The sequence below is a fragment of the Erpetoichthys calabaricus genome, chromosome 8 (genome assembly GCF_900747795.2).
Source record: "Erpetoichthys calabaricus chromosome 8, fErpCal1.3, whole genome shotgun sequence".
In the NCBI taxonomy this organism is placed as follows: Eukaryota; Metazoa; Chordata; class Cladistia; order Polypteriformes; family Polypteridae; genus Erpetoichthys; species Erpetoichthys calabaricus.
The window spans coordinates 84,560,832-84,580,399 of NC_041401.2; the positions used below are offsets into that span (position 1 = coordinate 84,560,832).

The 19,568-nt window shown below is 36.6% G+C and overlaps 1 protein-coding gene across 1 annotated transcript in view; it reads right to left on the reverse strand.

Annotated features, from left to right (window-relative positions):
* Positions 1 to 5,832: 5,832 nt before the first annotated feature.
* dhx33 (DEAH (Asp-Glu-Ala-His) box polypeptide 33) overlaps positions 5,833 to 19,568 on the reverse strand; it is a 36,597-nt gene continuing 22,861 nt past the window's right edge. The window contains exons 8-12 of the mRNA XM_028807010.2: positions 16,396 to 16,484; positions 16,082 to 16,209; positions 13,709 to 13,912; positions 9,862 to 9,948; positions 5,833 to 6,839 (exon numbers count right to left, since the gene is read on the reverse strand). Of these exons, the coding sequence (XP_028662843.1) occupies positions 6,531 to 6,839; positions 9,862 to 9,948; positions 13,709 to 13,912; positions 16,082 to 16,209; positions 16,396 to 16,484 (817 nt within the window). The 3' untranslated portion in view covers positions 5,833 to 6,530. The remainder of the gene's footprint in view (positions 6,840 to 9,861; positions 9,949 to 13,708; positions 13,913 to 16,081; positions 16,210 to 16,395; positions 16,485 to 19,568) is intronic.

Sequence of the window (19,568 nt, forward strand, 5' to 3'; positions counted from 1 at the left end):
TCTTCCAGTTGAGCAAGATAAATCTATGTGCTAATAATAAAGTAAAGGCAATTCCAGTTTGTTTGTCCTTCTCCACTTTCAGCCCATCTGGAAGTACATCAAACACAGCTGTTAATAGGTTGGAGGGATTGTGACACCAAGGCTGTCTGATAGGCATTTAAAGATTTTGTACAAAATGTTGTTAATTTGGTGCATGCCCAAAACATGTGACCCAGTGAGGCTTGAGCTCGATTGCAATGTTTACGTTTAATGTTCTGTTTTGTGCTAGGGCACTTACTGTACTTGTCTTGCCACTTTAAGAAAAAGCAGTGTGACACCTTGCAAAGTACCATACCATACCATTTTCTAACTAGAACACGTATGGGTCAGAAGGCTATCGCAGCAAGCTTAAGTATGCAAGGCCATCACAGGAGGAGCACACACACCACAAACACACTTGGGCCAGTTTAGTGTTGCCAATCCACCTAATGTGCAGGTCTTTGGACTGTGGGAAGAAACTAGAATACCAATATGTGAACATACAAACTCCATTCAAGGACAACCCATGTGTGAGGCCTGGTCTCCTTACTGCAAGGTACCAGCACTACCACTGTGCCACAACTTTGCAATCTGTCAACAATCAAACTTAAGTATATATAGAGTTAAGAATAAAAAAAAAAGATTGGCCAATGTCTATGCAATGTTAATATTTGGTTATATATTCCCTTTCTAGCAAGAGTTCATTCATGGCTTTAAACATGGTATGTGCAGTGTTTGGGAAACTGTATTTCTTGGTGCTTCATAAGCGCCATATGTGTCTTTGTTGATGAATGCAAGTTATTTTGCTACAAGTTCAGTTAATTGTTAGATTTGTTTTGTAGTTCTGTTTCAAGGACGGGTTGATAACTTTGTCAAAACCAGTTTAACTCTAGCAGTCAGAGGTAGTCTAAATATATTGTACTTTACTCATCATTTGGTGTAGTCTAAATGCTTCATTTCATTATTTATTTTATACCACACATACAAATACATTTCCTCGGACCAAAACACTGGATTTCTTCATACCTAGAAAATCAACAATAAAAGGATTAGATACATTATCACCATCTGTGCTCTACTCTGTGGCTTTCTGACTGGAGTTTCAGTCCCTGAGGACTATCACCTATGTATCCGGTCATGAGCAACATTCTGTATCGACCTTTGAAGAAACCACGCAAGACACCAGGGGCCTCATGTATAAACGGTGCACACGCACAAAAATGTTGTGTAAGAACGTTTCCACGTTCAAATCACGATGTATAAAAGCTAAACTTGGCGTAAAGCCATGCACATTTCTACAGTAGCTCATACCCTGGAGTACGCAAGTTCTCCTCTCGGTTTTGCAAACTGACGGCAACCAGCGTCAAAGCAGTGCTACTGTTTCTGTATGGTTACCCTTTCTTTTTTAGATCCACATCCCTGACGCAGCTTTGTAAATACACTGAAATTAACCGCATATTGTTTATTAGTTTAATGCATCTGATTGTAATTAACCTGTAACAATATAATGGTCCACAGAAGGGTCAAACTATTCTAAATACCATAGCTGCTTTAGCGTTGTTAATCTCACTGCACCTTCTTCTTCTTCCAGCTGCTCCCACTAGGGGTTGCCACAGCGGATCAGCCTTTTCCATATTACTCTCACTGCACCACTCGGAGAATTTATATCACTGTATCTGAGTGGGGAATCACAGCTCTACAGCAGCTGATTGTAAAGAGAATTATCGGTATACAGCATCAAGCACACGCTGCCTCAGCCATGCTGTCTATTGAACTGCTCTCACACGGCAAACGCTTCAGAGCCTTTCCTGTACGGACCTCACGATTCAGAAACACTTTCATAACAAGAACTATAAACGCACTCAATCAGTCCATCAAGTGCTCCTTGTAGAACTGTTTGTACCTATAAGTACAATTACCTCACTGTAAACTTGCGATAGTTATAATATTGCACAACCTGAGACACTTTATAAAGCGCGTATTTACATATGATGACGATATCATTTTTAAGATGAAATGCAGCAAAATATGTTTATTATATTATACAGATAAAACTTTAACTTCATTTAAATAATCTAGATTGTTAATAATTAAACATGTGAGGACACGGTGCCGCAGCGCTAGCGAGGCGCTGGCACTCCGTTCACGGATTGTTCCTGCCTCGCACTGTATTCTTGCTGGTGCTGGAAGGATAGATGGATAGAATAATTAAACATGTACTGCGAAGATATTTCAGTGTTCCTTTAAAGTTTTGAAGAATCAGCATTCTAAACTTACAGATGGCTTAACGTCTATTACAGAGCTAATTGTGTGGCGATTGGGTATTTGGAGAAAGAAAAGTAAGGACAGGAACTGGAGGTTAGTACGTTTGAAAGAGACAGTACTGCTGCAATAAAGTATTTCATCGAAGGTCCAATATAGCGCAGCAAGCATCCTGTGTGAGGCATGAACAATCACTGCGCCACCATATTCCCATGTTTAATAACATGCTTTAACTCCTATCACCATGAAAATGATATCACGTGTATATCTCAGTTTTTTAGTTATTCAGAGAGCTGTAATATTACGAATGTAATGGATTCTGTGTCCTGTCGGAGGAAGAGAAAGCCTGGAAGCACGTAGTGATTCACACACATAGAGCACATAGAAGATCAAATACAAAACAAAGCATTTAACGTGCTACTTTAGTTACGATGAGATTTGAGAAACTAAACATTAAACGATTTTAAGATGAAGTTTATGATGTTCTACTTTAATGACAAAATAAACTCTGTGATTAAAGTGGAAATTTAGAGATTAAAGTTGACATTTCGTGCTTTTTCCCCACCGTGTGCCTATTTTTTTTTTCCTCTGTACCCTAATAAGCTTTCATATGAAACTAAGACAGTGGCTACGACTCGCCTTTTCACGGCGACTTTGATATCTGACAACTTTTTTATTTCGGCACTATGCGACTTTGTGAACTTGAGCATTCAAGTTTCTCCGACACGCTATGTCACTCGATCAACTTCCTTTTGTTGTTTATGCCACTGTTTAAACCAACTAATAGTATGTTTTTCTTTGCCTCCACTTGGTATTTGCTGAAATTCTTCTATTTTCTCTCATGCTTTTGCCATTGTCTTTTCACAGAAGGCTGAGCTTAAGGGCTATTTATATTGATTTGCATATTCAGAGGCGTAATTCTGGGAGGAGTTGGGGCGGGACAGCAGGCGCGTGTACGAGCGTTACTTTTCACGCTGACCGGGATTTATGGAGCGGAAGAACATGGAAGTTGGCGTTTGCACAGATTTATGCATCTGGATTTCTGCTGTTGTGCTTACATCATGTTATAGCGTGAGTTCTACGCACGCTGTTATGCATGAGGCCCCAGGTAAGTCTTTTGGTGGATGCTGGGGCACCCTGCTTTATTAAAGGATAAGTTTAGTATTTTTCAAGGTAAAGCCATTTCTTGACAATCACTAAATATATTAATTTGCCACAAAAATTGTGTTTTTAAGTGAAGTGTTTTTTTTTAATTTTAAAAATACCATCTGTTCTTGTAGCTTACAATGGGGCTGAGGTGTACACAGGTCCATAGGTGAATGAAAAAGCTTTAAAACTTACCAAATATGTCCACTTTGAAGCAGCAATGATTTCACATTAATAAAATATGCCTTACGTGTTTATGAGGCACCCTTGTGATAACAAAAGGAAACTAGAAATAATTATTTCACCATGGGTTCTTGGAACTGTTTTTCTTGAGGTAACAATACGTTTCCCTGTTGGCTTGTCTGCTCACAGCAGCCACCATGGGTGAAGTTATAACCCCAAGAAGCGCCCAGTGCTAAGCTATATTCTGCTTATATAATCCTTTTTTTGCTTCTGTAATTCTGTTTATTCTATAGTTAAGTCCTCCCATGGCTTGTAATAACAGAAGCATGCTCACATATTTTTTTACTTACATTTTGCCCATTCGATTCTGTCTTGTTATTTTACAATGCTTAACAAGATGAGATGCACCTCAAGTGGCAGCATAGTGAAAAGAACACCTAAGAGTTTCATTGCACTTTGTACAAATAGCTAAATCTGAAATGAACTGACTACACTGCATTATATTTTAATAATAGCCTTATTTTTAGAAAGCGCCAAGCCACCTGCATGTCACAGTTTCTGTGGTTTGTGCAGCAGATGCGCGATTAAAAAAATTAAAAAGGCAGAGTATGCAATAGTTGATTGAAGTGACACAAACCAGTTGTCTAATTTTTTAATCCATGATGAGTCATTCCTGCAGAGTATATGGTAATAAAAAGAACTTAGGAGAACATGTTTGAGCGAGTAAACTCACTGACACTCAATCTGTAAATACACAGGAAGAACAAGTAAAACTCGTGCAGACCCAGGCACTGTGAGACAAGAATGATAGCCCTGCTCTATCTGGAGAATCCAGCATAAACTTGCTTTAATGCAAGTTTATTTTTTAAAATTAAAAAAATTATAGAACTCCTCAGGATAATGACCAATCTATAGAACATTCTGCTGTATTTGTCACTACCCTGATAATGAGAGGCAAGGCACAGATGAGCTCTAATACAGTACTACAGGAAATAAGGCTGGGAAAAAGAATAAATCAAGTGATACAAAATTATTACTCAGTGCTGGCCCAGAAGGACCTCTGTGGCTCTCAAGTTTTTTACATTAACCAATTTTGTAATCAAATGGAGAACTCAGCATTTGTAGGAATTTCTTTAATTAGATTGCTTGTTTCTGCTTACTGCATGCCAAGTGGGTTGGGAAATACTTTTCAGACATATAGAAGATCTGCGCATGTGTCAACAATTGGCACACCACCACAGATTATATCTCTCATATTAATTGATTAATTTGTTTATTTCAAACAAGTATCTTACACAGGTGTATCCACCATTGAACGAGCTGCTCATCAGTACATAAACAATTCCTGAAATTCTTCATAAAACAGGCAGCTAAATAAAAGAGAGGCACCACCATGCAAAAAATGTTAACACAAAAATATTAGTGCATTAGTCTTACCATACAGACTGTAGTTTACTTTCTACAGTAGTTAATAAAATAAAGGAATTTAATCATTGAGTAAAAAAAAAAAAAACACAATGAAAAGCCACAAGAAAAATTGCAAAGAACACAAAGAAACACAAAATGATTCAATGCAGATATCTAGCTTACATCTGTCACCATGCCAAGCCATGTTTAATGCTAAATTCATACTAAATGACAGTATCTGGATAACAGAAACTACAGTAAGATACAGCAAGGAATATCAGTGTGCTTCAAATCATGGTAAAGGATAAGTCTGGCGTTTAAGTCCAAGTTATTTCTTTACAATTATATATTTTTTTAAAAATACCTAGCCTCCTCTTGTGTCTTATACTAGAAGTAAACAACATCAGAGTCCAATATGAACACAAAAACCTTTACAACTTACCAAATACCATCCAGCTTGAAGCAGCAAAGGTGCCTTCTGCATTCCTGAGGCATGCTTGTGAAGTAACTTTCACATGAAAAATGCTCAAGTTATCCTTTAAAATTAGGGAGTGTGTAGAGTTTGCACCTTCTCCCTGTATTTTCTCCAGGTTCTTCCCAAGGATGTGTGTGTGTTAAGTTGACTGGTGACTCTAAACTGGATCAGTGTGAGCAAGCATATCCCACAAAGGACCTGCACCCCTATTCAAGGCTCATTTCTCGTGCCCAGTGCTGCAGGGATGGGCGTCATTTACCCACTACTTGAGATTTTAAAAGGTGAGTTCAGTAAATGAATGGATGGATGGATAGGAATAATCAATAAACAAATATAAATGATCATGCTCCACCTAAGGGTATTATTTATTAGATACAGAAGTGTCCTCTGTGAATTGAGGGTAATAAAAGTAGAGCAGTTATTGGTATGGATTAAATTTTACAGTGTTAACAAACAAGCATGGTAACAATACATGCATATTGTGGCAAAAATAAATAAATAAAAATCAAAATGACAAAATGACTCTGTTCAGGCTTGCTACAGCCATATACCACATTCGTGTTCCTTTTGTACATGAAGCATATTGTAGACGCTCAAGGAACAGAGTCTTAATGCCATTAATCTATTGCTCTCCAGTTTACAAAGAAGTACATATGAATCATCTAAATAAACATTAAATAAGCAGTTGTTCCTTTGATTCTGCTGATTACCTTTGGACATATGCATTTCAACAAATAAAACAGCAGAAACAATAATTGTTTAATTACCGTAATTAAACAGCATTTTTTAAAAAGTAAAGAAAGTCTTTTACATTATACTGATCTCCTCTTTAAATCAATATTACCAATTGTTAGTTATAACTGTTAATCTGTATAAATTCAAGAAACATTCTAATTACAGGAAAAATATATTCAAATAGTCTCCATAAAACTTTAAAAAAGTAAATCCAATTTTCTCTTGATAAACAAGGCATACTGCAACAGCAGCATTACTCACAATTTTTTCCAAATATCAGTACAACTTGTGAACCAGTGGACAACTAGCTTTTGACCACTCGCAGTTTTCTTCTAAAGTATTCGGGTGCTGCCTGGTGTAACCATTCTGCATCTACCAGACACAAGTCCCTCATATAACATTTGGAGGTGTGAAGCAGCTCATTGTATATGACATAGGAGGGTTTGCTGTTGAAGAACACTGAAGAAGGGTGAATAGCAACAGGCTGATGGGAGTCAAGAGCAAGATAGCTACCGTCGGGCTGGAGCTCAGCTGCATTCATGAAAAGGCCGTGTGCCAGGCAGCGACGGACATTTCCCGTGTCCATGCGGGAGGACTCCAGCGTCATTCCCAACTGCATAAGAGAAAGAATTTAAAAATTAAATACATAAGTATTTTCTAAAATACTGTACATTAATGTTGTGTGATGAATTCGAGATTATATAACATTCATGAGTGGGTATCTAAGTTACATTTTCTATTAGAAATAAAGTGGATGAAACTGTTAAGAATATTTTGTGTTCAACTCTTTCAGAGCTAATTATGTTTTTTTCTTGTTTTGGCCCAAGGCTGAATATTTTTTTTTTTTTTTAAAAACTCAGCTTTCTGTAAAGCACACAAACTAATGGCTTCACACATAAATGAACATATTTATTTATGACAAATGTCCCTGTGTTTTATATTCCATAAGCCTCTGCACTATGTGAATTCACATAACTGTTACACAGCATAGTCCTGCAAAGACATGGTAACATTAGAAGCAGCCATTGGCATGCATTGCCACATTACACTGCTTGCAGTATGTGTTACACTGGTGCTGCATACTGTGACTGCTGTAGCAGTTGGGCAAAGTTTCAAGCAGCCGTCTTCACGCAGATAGCGGAGGCGACCTTTGCGCAGTCGGTGGTGACAGTGGTCACTGTATGCAACAATAGACGTGTGAAACAGCAGCAGCACTGCTAGCAAATAGCGCCGAATTATAACTTAAAAGGTGTTTTTGATCAACGTTTACAGTTGATTACCACCCTCTACCCCAGATGTCGATTAATGTCAACATCTGTCTCAACAGTATGTATTGACATAAGTCGACACCTATCCTGGAAGAGTTAAGACCTTTAACTGTATTTTTATGCTCTGTTAATATAAATTTGTTTAACTTCATTAAACTGATGAGAAATACCTGTCCGCCACCTTATTATTCATAATAATTTGTATTTGTTAAATATAGCATTTTCAGCCAAACCAACAAACTAATCAGTAAAAATAACACAATAGAGTTAAAAATACCTCAACAAAAAAATAATTGTAATTTTTGTGTAAGTGTTCTGTCATTCACATAGCATGTTTGTATTCATTACTGGCTCTTCTCCATATATTTTTTAATTCTATATATTCAATATCAAGCAGTGATACACTTTATTTTAAATTTTGTCAAAATAGCTAAGACACCCAAATTCAGTTTCAACTACACCAATAAGTCAAAAAGCATCCAAACTGTTTAATAACAATTAATACAGGAAAAAATGTAGAGTATAATTGAGCATCGTCTTTTAACATTGTCTCCTAGATTATTAAAGGATCAGTTTGGTCATTTTCAAGTCAAAGTTATTTTTTCACAACCATTGTGCATATTAATTTGCCACATAAAATTGTGTTCTAAAGTGGTGCTTTTTTTTCAGTAAATTTTAAAAATACCTTGTTTGGCCTTTCAGCTTACAATAAGGCTTAAGAGTACTCCAGTCCAAAAATGGAAAAAAAGGCTTAAACGTATAAAATTTGTCTGGGTTATCGGGTATTATTTCTGTGTCTTAAGACTGTACACATATTGTAAAGTATTGTATCCATGTTGCTTTATAAAGGAATTAAAAAAGGACACAAACTATTTGTGAAGTTCTGACATTTCAAAAGAAAACTGGCTCTGATCCTCATCTTGTGAGTGAAACTCCCTCTGTGGTAACCTTTCAATCCCCTAAGGATGTGGTTTCCTCTAGTTCATTTTCATTTTGAGAAGGGACTTCTTATGGGCATGTTTTCATTCAGGATTTAGACAAATAAGCAATCATTTTAACTCAGTAATATGTCCGACTATGAAGACAAGGATACATTTAGCATAATCACTGAAATACATTTGTTCAAGCCAGAATGGAGCTTTTCATCAGAGCTGACTGATGATGAGCTCCTACAGATCAAAGAGAGAAGAATGAAGAGGTTATGTGAGGCTGCTGTATGTGTTAAGTAAAAGTTTTGGAGACATTTTTCCACTTTTCAAAATTAAATTGGAACAAATGATCAAAATGTGAAGGATCAAATGGACAGCATTTATTAAAGTAAGTTTGCTTATTGATCTTATTTTTTGCAGTGTTAAATACTTATTTAGTGTTGACTCGTGAGAGACCCGAGTGACCTATGGAGATTGGAATTATTATTTATACGGACAACAGTCAGGCAAATGTATTCTTATGTTCAAAAAAAAAAAAATTCTAAGAATCTGTGAAAATAATTATATCTTTTTTTTTTGTTTTCATAAGAATGTCACAAAAATGCAAAAGGCACATTTTCTTGAATTCAGAACTTTGTTGCGTCAAAGTGGATGTATTGGTAAGTTTTAAGGTTTTTTTCATCACGTACTGGCTTGTGTACTCTTCAGACACACTGTAAGCTGCAAGTACAAAGTATTTTTTAAAATGTTTAAAAAACATTTCACTTTAGAACACAGTTTTATGTGGCAAATAAATATATTCCATGATTGTGAAAAAATAACTGACTTGAAAAATACCCAATTTATCTTTTAATATACTTAGTCTACAGGTCACATGCCTGTTTGTTAGGACCATGTGACAGGCAAATTCAATACTGTCAGCAGTAGTGAATGAAAGACCTCATAATTTTCCAAATGTGATGTTTCTGAGGCCACTCTTGAACTCTTCATTGTACTCAGACATTTTGCTGAAGCAACACAAATGTCAACTATGGATTTGTGCCACTGATTCATATTCATCCCACTAAAAGCATGTAACAGTACACTGCTCATATTTGGTGCATATGTAAAGAGGGGTGGCCATTTTAACAATGGTATATAACATGCCAGCAATTGACCAAACCAGTTTGGACTTGTGTTACACCAATTTAAATAAACAGTCTAACACACAACTACTGCTGCAGCCAACAGTGCATAAAGTTAAAACACTACTCCTGAATCCTTTTTGACATACCCTTGCATATAGGTTTTATGTAAGGGAAAGCTAGAAGAAACATTCTTAAAGACAAGGAGATATTTATTTAACTTATGTATAAAATTGTAATCTATAAATGGCCAATTTAGGAACATTACTTTGAAGTCTGTTGCCTAATTAGATGCTACATTAATGTGTACAAACCTTTAAGCAAATGTCCCTCAGCTGAGAACGTATCTCTGTCACTAGAGCCATGTTTCTGCTGTTCACAAAATTCTCCCTGCACCAATCCTATGTAAAATAACAAAGCATACTGTTAATATATGGGCATGTTAGGAATTTAAAGGTTTGAATCACTGTACTTTGCATAATATTTTGCAGCTTACTTGTAAACACTGGCAAAAGCTTGGAATCAAAATCAATTTTCTTACCTATTCAGCATTGCATGTAATCAGTGGTTGCCAGTATGGACTAGCTAATATCAACTAGTGACCATATTAACTTTAGAAAGTTTTTATAACTTGGTTTAAAGACAATGAAATAGTGGATAGTATTTTTATTTTATAGTCAGAATACATACATACAAAAATTAAATTAATTACCACTGAGAAATACATCATATTTTTGAGTCTCCTATCTCTGTTGCAGTCAATGTGTACATGAGTAACAAGTAAAGAGAAGGAGATCTATGTTAAAGGACAATCATCAAGTGCTCTCCTTTTTCATTTACACAAGAACTTCTGGGCTGAAGGGTAGCAACTGTCTCCTCACCATCAGATCCGTGTGACTGTTAACAATCTAAAACTGTTGCTGGGTGTCAGTAAGTCATTTGGAAGTTCCATGTATTTAAAAAGATATAATATTATCCAGGAGCTGGGGATGCAGAAAAACGTCTGTTGAAGAATAAGCATCTAAATATCTCACTGCCTCTTCTATTATTGCTGAAGGTACAAGATTCACCACCTACTTCATGTGGTTACTGTATTGACTCACCGAGGCAAAGCGGGTATTAAGCTGACACAAAGAAGCATTTTTGGATTCAAATATTCAACTCTTTTTCTTCCTGAGGGAAAAATTACAATAATAATGCCTACTTGTGTTTATATAACCCATGATGGTTAACTAGTTCAAGTTTATTGTGGCGTATATATATAGCACATTGAAATTTTAGTTGGACAGCTCTTCAGAATAGCGACAATAATGCAATACCAACAAAAATACACATAATGCATACATACATACATACATACACAATTATATACAATGTATATTTATTATACAATTTGTACGTGTATATTCACTTTTTGTTTCTGCCTTTTTATGCATCTGAATATCCCCATGAGATCAATAAGGTTCATCTAATCAAGTATATATATATATATATACACATGTGTGTGTGTATATATATATATATATATATATATATATATATATATATATATATTTATTGCCACAGGAGGCTGGGGGCCAGACCCAGCCAGGATGCCTGGAAGGACGGGGAGGCAGTCAGTATGTTCTCCGGGCTGAGAGGGGGCGACCGCCCTGGATAAGCAGGAGACCACGGGGATGGAGCAAGGAGCCACAAACCCATGGGGGCCTGTGGCTACTGCCAGTGGGTGCCCCAAGCCTCCTAAAGCCGGGAGCTCTGCACTTCCGCCACACCTGGGAAGGTGAGGGAAGGTCCTTCCAGTGACACTCGGAGTGCTTCTGGGTGCTCATGCGCCACTTCCGCCACTCCAAAACCTGGAGCATATCCGGGTGAATATAAAAGGGGCCGCCTTCCTACAGTCGGGGAGCTAGAGTCAGGAGCTGGAGCAGGATGAAGCTTCAGTGACAGGAGAAAGGTGGCCAGAGGACGAAATTGGGAGAGGCCCGTGTTGGGAGTGACTGGTGTGGGAGCACCGTGTGCTGTGTGAACTTTATTGTAAGACTAAACGTGTGCTTTAGTAAAGTGCTGGTGTTTGGTCCCGTGCTCACAATATTATAAAATATTATAATATAATATTATATATATATATGGATATATACATACACACACACACACCGTATACACAGCAGGAAAAATAAGTATTGAACATGTCAATGTTTTTCTCTGTAAACATATTTCTAATGGGGCTATTGACATGAAATTTACACCAGATGTCGGTAAAAACCCATGTAATCCACACATACAAAGAAATCAAAACAAATAAGTTTATAAATTATGTGTAATAAAGTGGAATGACACAGGGAAAAAGTATTGAATACGCTTAAGGAAATTTATTTAATACTTAGTAGAAAAGCCTTTATTTGTATTGACAGCTTCAAGATGCCTGCTGTATGGAGAAACTAGTCGCATGCATTGCTCAGGTGTAATTTTGACCCATTCTTCCACACAAACTGTCTTCAAATCTTGAAGGTTCTGGGGGCCTCTTCTATGAACTCTGATCTTCAGTTCTTTCCCTAGATTTTCAATTGAATTCAAGTCGGGTGATTGACTGGGCAATTCTAGCAGCTTTATTTTCTTTCTCTGAAACCAACTGAAAGTTTCCTTGGCTGTGGGTCTAGGATCATTGTCTTGCTGAAATGTCCACCCTCGTTTCATCTTCAGCATCCTGGTAGATGGCAGCAGATTCTTATAAAGAATGTCTTGGCACATTTCTCCATTCATCCTTCCTTCAATTATATGAAGTCTGCCAGTATTTTGGGGTGATGTGCAGTGCCATTTCTCCTAACATGGTGTGTGCAATAACATCCAAAGAGTTCAATTTTAGTATCTTCTGACCAGACTCTATTCTCCCAGTATTTCATTGACTTGTCCAAATGTTGTGCAGCAAACTTTAAACAAGTTTCAAAATGCTTTTTCTTCAGCAGTGGAGTCTTGCTCAGTTAGCATGCTTAGAGGCAATGGCAGTGGAGTGCATTACTTATTGTTTTCTTTGAAACAACTGTACCTGCTAATTCTAGGTCTTTCTGAAGCTCTCTGCAAGTGGTCCTTGGCTCTTGGACATCTCTTCTGATTATTCTTTTCACTCCTCTGTCAGAAATTGTGCGAGAAGCACCTGGTCATTGTCGGTTTATGGTAAAATGATGTTCTTTCTACTTTTGGATTATTGCCGCAACGGTGCTTACTGGAACATTCAGAAGTTTAGAAATACGTCTGTAACCAATGCCATCAGTATGTTTTGGAACAATAAGGTCGTGAAGGTCTTGAGAGAGCTCTTTGCTTTTACCCATCATGAGATGCTTCTTGTGTGACTCCTTGGTAATGAGAAACCTTTATATAGGCCATCAATTAGGACTAAACCAGCTGATATTAGTTTGCACTGATAGGGGGCTGGATTGCTTTCTAAATACTGACAGATTTCAGCTGGTTTCTTGGCTTTCCATGCCTTTTTGCACCTCCTGTTCTTTATGTGTTCAATACTTTCTCCCTGTGTCATTCCATTTTATTACACATAATTTATGGAATTGTTTGTTTTGATTTCTTTGTATGCGTGTTACTTGGGTTGTTACCGACATCGGGTTAAAATTTCATGTCAATAACCCTATTAGAAATATATTTACTGAGAAAAACGTTGACGCAGTCAATACTTGATTTCCCCACAGTGGTCCTTCTGTTCCGTTTGCCAGAAGGAAGGATTGTACATGATGGCTGAGGTCTTTAATTATACTGTGCTTTTGTAAGACAGTGAGAGTTGTACATGTCTTAAATAGAAGGCAGCTTAGTACCGGTAATATTCTGTGCTGCTTTCAACAACCTCTGCAGTGCTTTATGATCTTGAATCGAATAGGTGCCATAAAAGAACTTGATGCAGCCAGTGATGATGGGCTCCACTATGTACCTGTACACGTTCATAAGAACAGAAGGAGAAATGTGAGGTTTCCTGAGACATCTCAAGAATAAAGACACTGATGAGCCTTTTTGAAAACAGAATGTTTCTAAGAATAGTTAATAAGAAATGCACAATTACAAAAACACCACAACAAGCATATCAACTTTAGGCCTCAATTGCCATTATGTAAATGGTAAGCTATAATTCCCATGTAAATGTAAAATTCAATACTGTACCTTATTTGCATTCACATTTTTGAAGGCCCGATAGATACTGAGAAGGGTCATGTGGTCACCTTCACTTGAGATGAATTTTCTTCTGGCAGAATGTACCTCATCACGTCGATTGGGTGGATTGTAGAGGACACTGTCCACAGATAATAGTGAAACAATAGTCAAGACTTCCTCTGTGCAGTGAAATTCAGGCGATAACAGAATTGCCTAAACAGATGAAGAAAATTTATTACATAGAAGGCAATTTCTGCACAGTCAATAACAATAGATAAAAAAATCTAATATTGAAGGAAAATATACACTCAACCACCCACCCAAAGTTAATTGGTATGCTTAAACAAAAGTCAAATTCCAGCATCATACTATAGATGGAAGTTAATCTGTCTACAAACCTTTTCGGTATGGCAGTAAAACATAATAATAATAATGCAGTTATAGATAGATAGATAGATAGATACTTTATTAATCCCAATGGAGTTATAGCAATATTATGGCAAAAAAGCGTTATATAATACTAAAATAATCAAACACCGTATTAAGTTCACAAAAGGGTAAATACATAAAGTGGGAACTGTGAGGAAAAGGTTTCAAATTCAAATTAAATGCATTCAAATTCTGCAATGTAAACCACACATTATTTGATATAACATCTTCTGGAATGAAAAATGTAATGTATTACAAAAAATATTCCAGTAGATGGTGCAGTGCAAATGCTAATGTCCAACAGAAAGCTGCCAGACTGCCAGAAACCAGCTTATCCTCCCAAATAAAAGAAAAAGTGTATGTGTGTCTATGTATGGATGTATAGTTGCTAGGGCTAGGAAGAAACATTTAACAATTGTCAAAACATGTAGACAGAAAAAAAAATATAATAAAATAACTTCATGTGATGGGCAATGGACGAGTAACAATAAACCAACGCACACATCAGAAAACCAAAGATCACTATTCAAGCAGTGGATGTAGAAGTGGTCCACTCCTACAAGTACTTGAGGGTCCACATTAATGATAGGTTGGACTGGTCTCAGAACACAGAGAAACTAATAAGAAAGGGCAGAGAGCAGGTTATTTTTTCCTTATGAGATTACATTCTTGGGATGGGACAACCTTCACATCTTCTATCACTCTGTGATGGCCAGTGTGATTTTCTACACTCTGGTGTGCTGGCTAGTAACATCACTTCAAGAGCGGCTCACCAAATCAATAAAATAATTAAATGGGCAGGCTCAGTTATAGGATGCACCCTTGACCCCCTGAAAGTAGTAGCAAAGGAGAATGGAAACAAAGCTGAGTGCCATTATGAACAATGCTACACATCCTCTCTCTGACACTAACACGGTGGACTTTCAGCCAACAAATTATTCAACAGAAGTGAAACGCTACTGGGACTCATTTATACCAACTGCAATATGCCAGCATAATGCCTTACTGTGACTTTGACAGCCAATTCAGATCTTTTCTTTTTTCTTTTTAATTATCTTGCTTTGTAGTCATTCTGGTGTGTGCTCAGACCAAAGTGTATGTGTGTATTTATTTACTTACTTACCTGGGGACAAATAAAGTTCTATCTAGAATTTACACTCCATTTTGCAAACCGTGTTTCATACATTATGCATGCTACAAATCCAATAGTCAAATTGAGTAGTCTTTAATTCTGTCAACAATTTAATTCCTCCAAATCCAGTTTTCAAGGCAGGTGTTCACCCCCAGAAAATCAAGCCAAAAATGTTGGATTTTTTTCAACAAGAAAAAATGTCACTATGTGTGAAAGAAATATATAAATAATACAGTATCAATATAAATACAGCAGGAAAGGTAAGTCTAGTGTCAAGATCTGTACTGAGGCAGATTTAATATACATCCTTCATGTGACATGTTGTAAAACAGTCACCATGCTTAGCCTAACATAAGAATGGGGACAGCAGAAACATGTTTCTTTGCCCACTTTTCATATATTTTTTTCCGTTGCTTTCGCACGAGTTGAGAGAATGTCAAGTGCTGTATTATGAACAGTGCTTGGGGGCTAACATTCTTCTTGTCCTTCTACTTGATTGCAGTCATTTTGCCACAGTGAAGCTTCATGGGGCAGAATGGGGCCGAATTCACCACCCATATCATGATGGTTCGGTCATACAGTGCCATATGCATCAGTTTCACTATTCGTATCAACTTCTGATGAGCAAGTCACAGTACTATCGCTTGATTATTACTAATATTTTAGTTTATTCTAAAACTGGATTTACAGCTTTTTATCTACACACCATTGTGTTTTGGTTGAAGGATCTGTCCTACTCATGAATTTTGATGAGATACCTGAGAGAAGCAAAACACATAGAAATATTCATGATTTTTTTGCAGACAATCCACTTGTCTGACCTTTGAAAATTTTGGTTCCAGAGGAAAAGAAGCCATTTTCTTCCCCAAGGCAGTTAGTATGACTTGATTGTCCTTCTGTTCTACAGCACCTAGCAAATCCAACTGCTCAATGGCAGCTCGGATAGAATCTGTTGGGGGAAAAAAATTAAATATATATTAAATATAAAACATACATATCTTATATAGTACATGTACACAAAAAAAAAGAAAATCTTAAATGGATTTGAAATTTGAGTTACAGAAATGCCCTTAATTGGCATACTAAATTCCAGTGAAAAGCACAACCCTACAAGAATAATAATTCAAAAATTCACCTGGAGATGGTTTGGAAATGAAGTCAAAAGCAAGGACATTTGGAACTCTCAGAGCCAATAGTTGTAATATCACACTGGCCAGATTGCACCTGACAAAAAGAACATTAAATAAAAGATTTCTGGTTCAGTGATTTTTAAATTGTAACCATTTCATGTGGTCTTCATTTCTGGACACATCTACGTTAATTGTTTTTCCTCCTTTTAACATTATAATTTAGTTAGACTGAATATTTTAATTTAAATACACCAGAGAGAACTAGAGAATCAAGAGTTATGCAATCTTAATTACAGGCAAACCTTGTGTGTAGGCTTAATTTTGCTACTACGATTGACAAACATGAAAAATATAGACTTTCACAATACAACCAAATCTTGTTTTACTTTAATCAAAAAATTATAGTGTATGTGTCATCTGTTATATTGTTTGATTATGGTTTTCACACTCATAAGTGATTGAAGAACACGAAGAACAAAAAGTTAAAAAAAAATAAATGACAAGAAAGTAACTCTGCTATATAACTCTAAGAATTGCTCCTCTTCTGCCAAAGAAGATGGCTCAGCCACTTAGTCCATTAATCCATTGCTGTAATAAGCTCTCAATTCTTTTGTATTTCTCTTGGTTTCTCTCACACACAAACTGGTTTCTGTTTATTTAAACTCACTTTCTGACCTAAGGAGTTAAAGTGTCAGTAGTGGGTCTAGAAAATTGCAGGGATAACAAGCTATAGTGTCCACTGTCTGTCCCAGTCATCACTACACTGCTATGCCTTCTGTAGACATTAAAGGGCCAGATCTCACTGGCACTCATACAGCCTTCTACTCAGTCAACAGTTTCATCCTATAGACTAATTAGTTAGTTTGAAGTTATAAAAAAAAAAAGCTTAACACCTGAACAAAGTATAATTATACTAAAATTAATTATTTTGGTTGAAATGCGAGAAGATAAATGTATGTAAAAGAAGTAAGAAAGTAAGGGAGACAAAAATCAAGACACATTCCAAGATGCAAAAATGCTGAAAGATCATTTCAATTGAAGAATGCTGAAAGAAACTGACAGAAAAAGCTTATATTGATTGTCAGGTCAACATAAGTCTTAAGTGAATAAAGAGATAATTAAAAAAAAATCACTGCTTCAAACAAAACACTCTAGAGTTATAATAATGTATAAACACAAATATCAGCCTTATGGGTCATTCCTCGTCAAATCAGCCAATGGCACTTCAGACTCAAAAAATTCTGGAAAAATTACCAGGCGTACCCACATTAGTCAGGAGACACCCTGTAATTTGTTTTGATGTATCATCAATACTTTCCAAGATACAGCCAGTTTACTGAGGTGTCGATTTTATCCGACCTCATTTTTTCATCAAAATTCACAAGTCCATAGCTCAAGAACTAAACCACGGTCGCATGCTCAGACTTTGCACTCTGCTATATTAACTGGTATAGTACGTGACGAAATTAAAACATTTGGTCCAGATGACCCTGCATGGTCAAAGCAGCCCCTTAAAATTGACCAAAATTCAATTTCAGTTTTTGGCTTAGCTATGTTTAGGCCTCAGAAACACATAGTTGTAACCAACACAGAATTTTTTTTTCCTTATTCAGATAACTATATAGGCTCTCTGAAAAAGCAATAAACAGAAAAGTAACCGTATCAGGGTTTGAACAGCAGACCTCTCAAATCCAAGAGCAGCCGAACAGCATGTGGGAATGTGCAGATAATGTTTCAGATACTTTTAATTTATTCTACATTGTCCCTTCTTTCGCACAGCACAAGCCCTACTTTTCTTATCTTTCATGTTTATTTTCCATCCTAAACACAGGCTGAATGTGCCATGTGCCAATAATGACAATTATTGTGTTTTCAATCAGTAAGTTATCAAAAATGTCAAACTTTTATTCATATCAAATGACAATGTTTTATCTCATGTTTCTGAACAGAGAAAGTGATTCTAAATGGCCAAAAGAACATTTGTACACTGTTACATCCCTACAGAGGATGGCAAATTCAAAGTCAGCTGGGTGTCAATTGAATGCACAAATATTCACCACTGAAGCAGCAGCTGAGATCAGGCTCTCTGACAATCACACTCCTGATGGATCAGATATGTTCCTCACATTAGACCAGAGTCCTATAGGTGGGTATGTTGGGTGCATGTATGATGAAAAATGTTGGATTGGTGTTATTTGTGACAACAGTGAAGTGGAATCAGACATTCTGATAGGTTGCATGCATCCAAACTAACCTGCACAGTCTTTCCATTGGCCACCTAGAGACAATATTTGTTGGGTGCCATTACAGTGTGTTGTTCCACTGCTTACTGCACCTACAATGGTCAGTGTCAGGCAGTACCATCTTGATCTCAAAGACAAAGATGCCCTACACTTCATTTCAATTGAAATAAAAATAAAATGGGTCACATTCCTGCTGCTGCAATACCAAGATGTTAACATTTCATTATAGCTAGTATTGTATTTAATGATATATCAAGCAGCTGCTGTTTTTGTGTTGGGCTTAGTGTGCCTTTGGTGATTTATTTTTTTCCATTAATCCTATACCTTTGTTAGTGATGAAGAACTTGATCATTATCATTACTGGGAAATGGTGAAATTAAACCATGTTTAGAATGGAAAATAAAAAGGAAGGATTCACAGAAGAAAAAGTAAAGACTTGTTTTTTTAGAAAAAAGGGACCATGTAGGTACAGGAAAAATAATTTTAAAAATGTCTGGATATTCCCACAGTGCATTAAGCTAGTCTGAAAATTATTTTTTCACATTTGAGAGGTCTGCTGGTCAAACCCTGATGGAGTTTCTTGTTTGTTTATAACCTTTTGAAAAGCTCTTTGAAGGTATCTAAACATGGACGAAATTTCAGTAGGCTGTATCAGTTAGAGGTATGCTTTCTGAAAGACAAAACATGGCAAAGCAAAAGACACAAAATACCCCCCCCCCCCCCCCCAATATTTGTAGGTCGGGTCTTACCAACTGGTGGTAAGTGCCTCTGGACCAAACATTTTGATTTTGTTACGTACTAAAAAATTTGATCCTGCTGGGTGGTTTAGTTCTTGAGATATGGTCTTGTAAAACTGATGAAAAAATAAAGCCTTGTCAAATTTGACATCCCTCTCCCCTCATAAAATTAGCTATATCTTGGAAAGTGTTGATCTT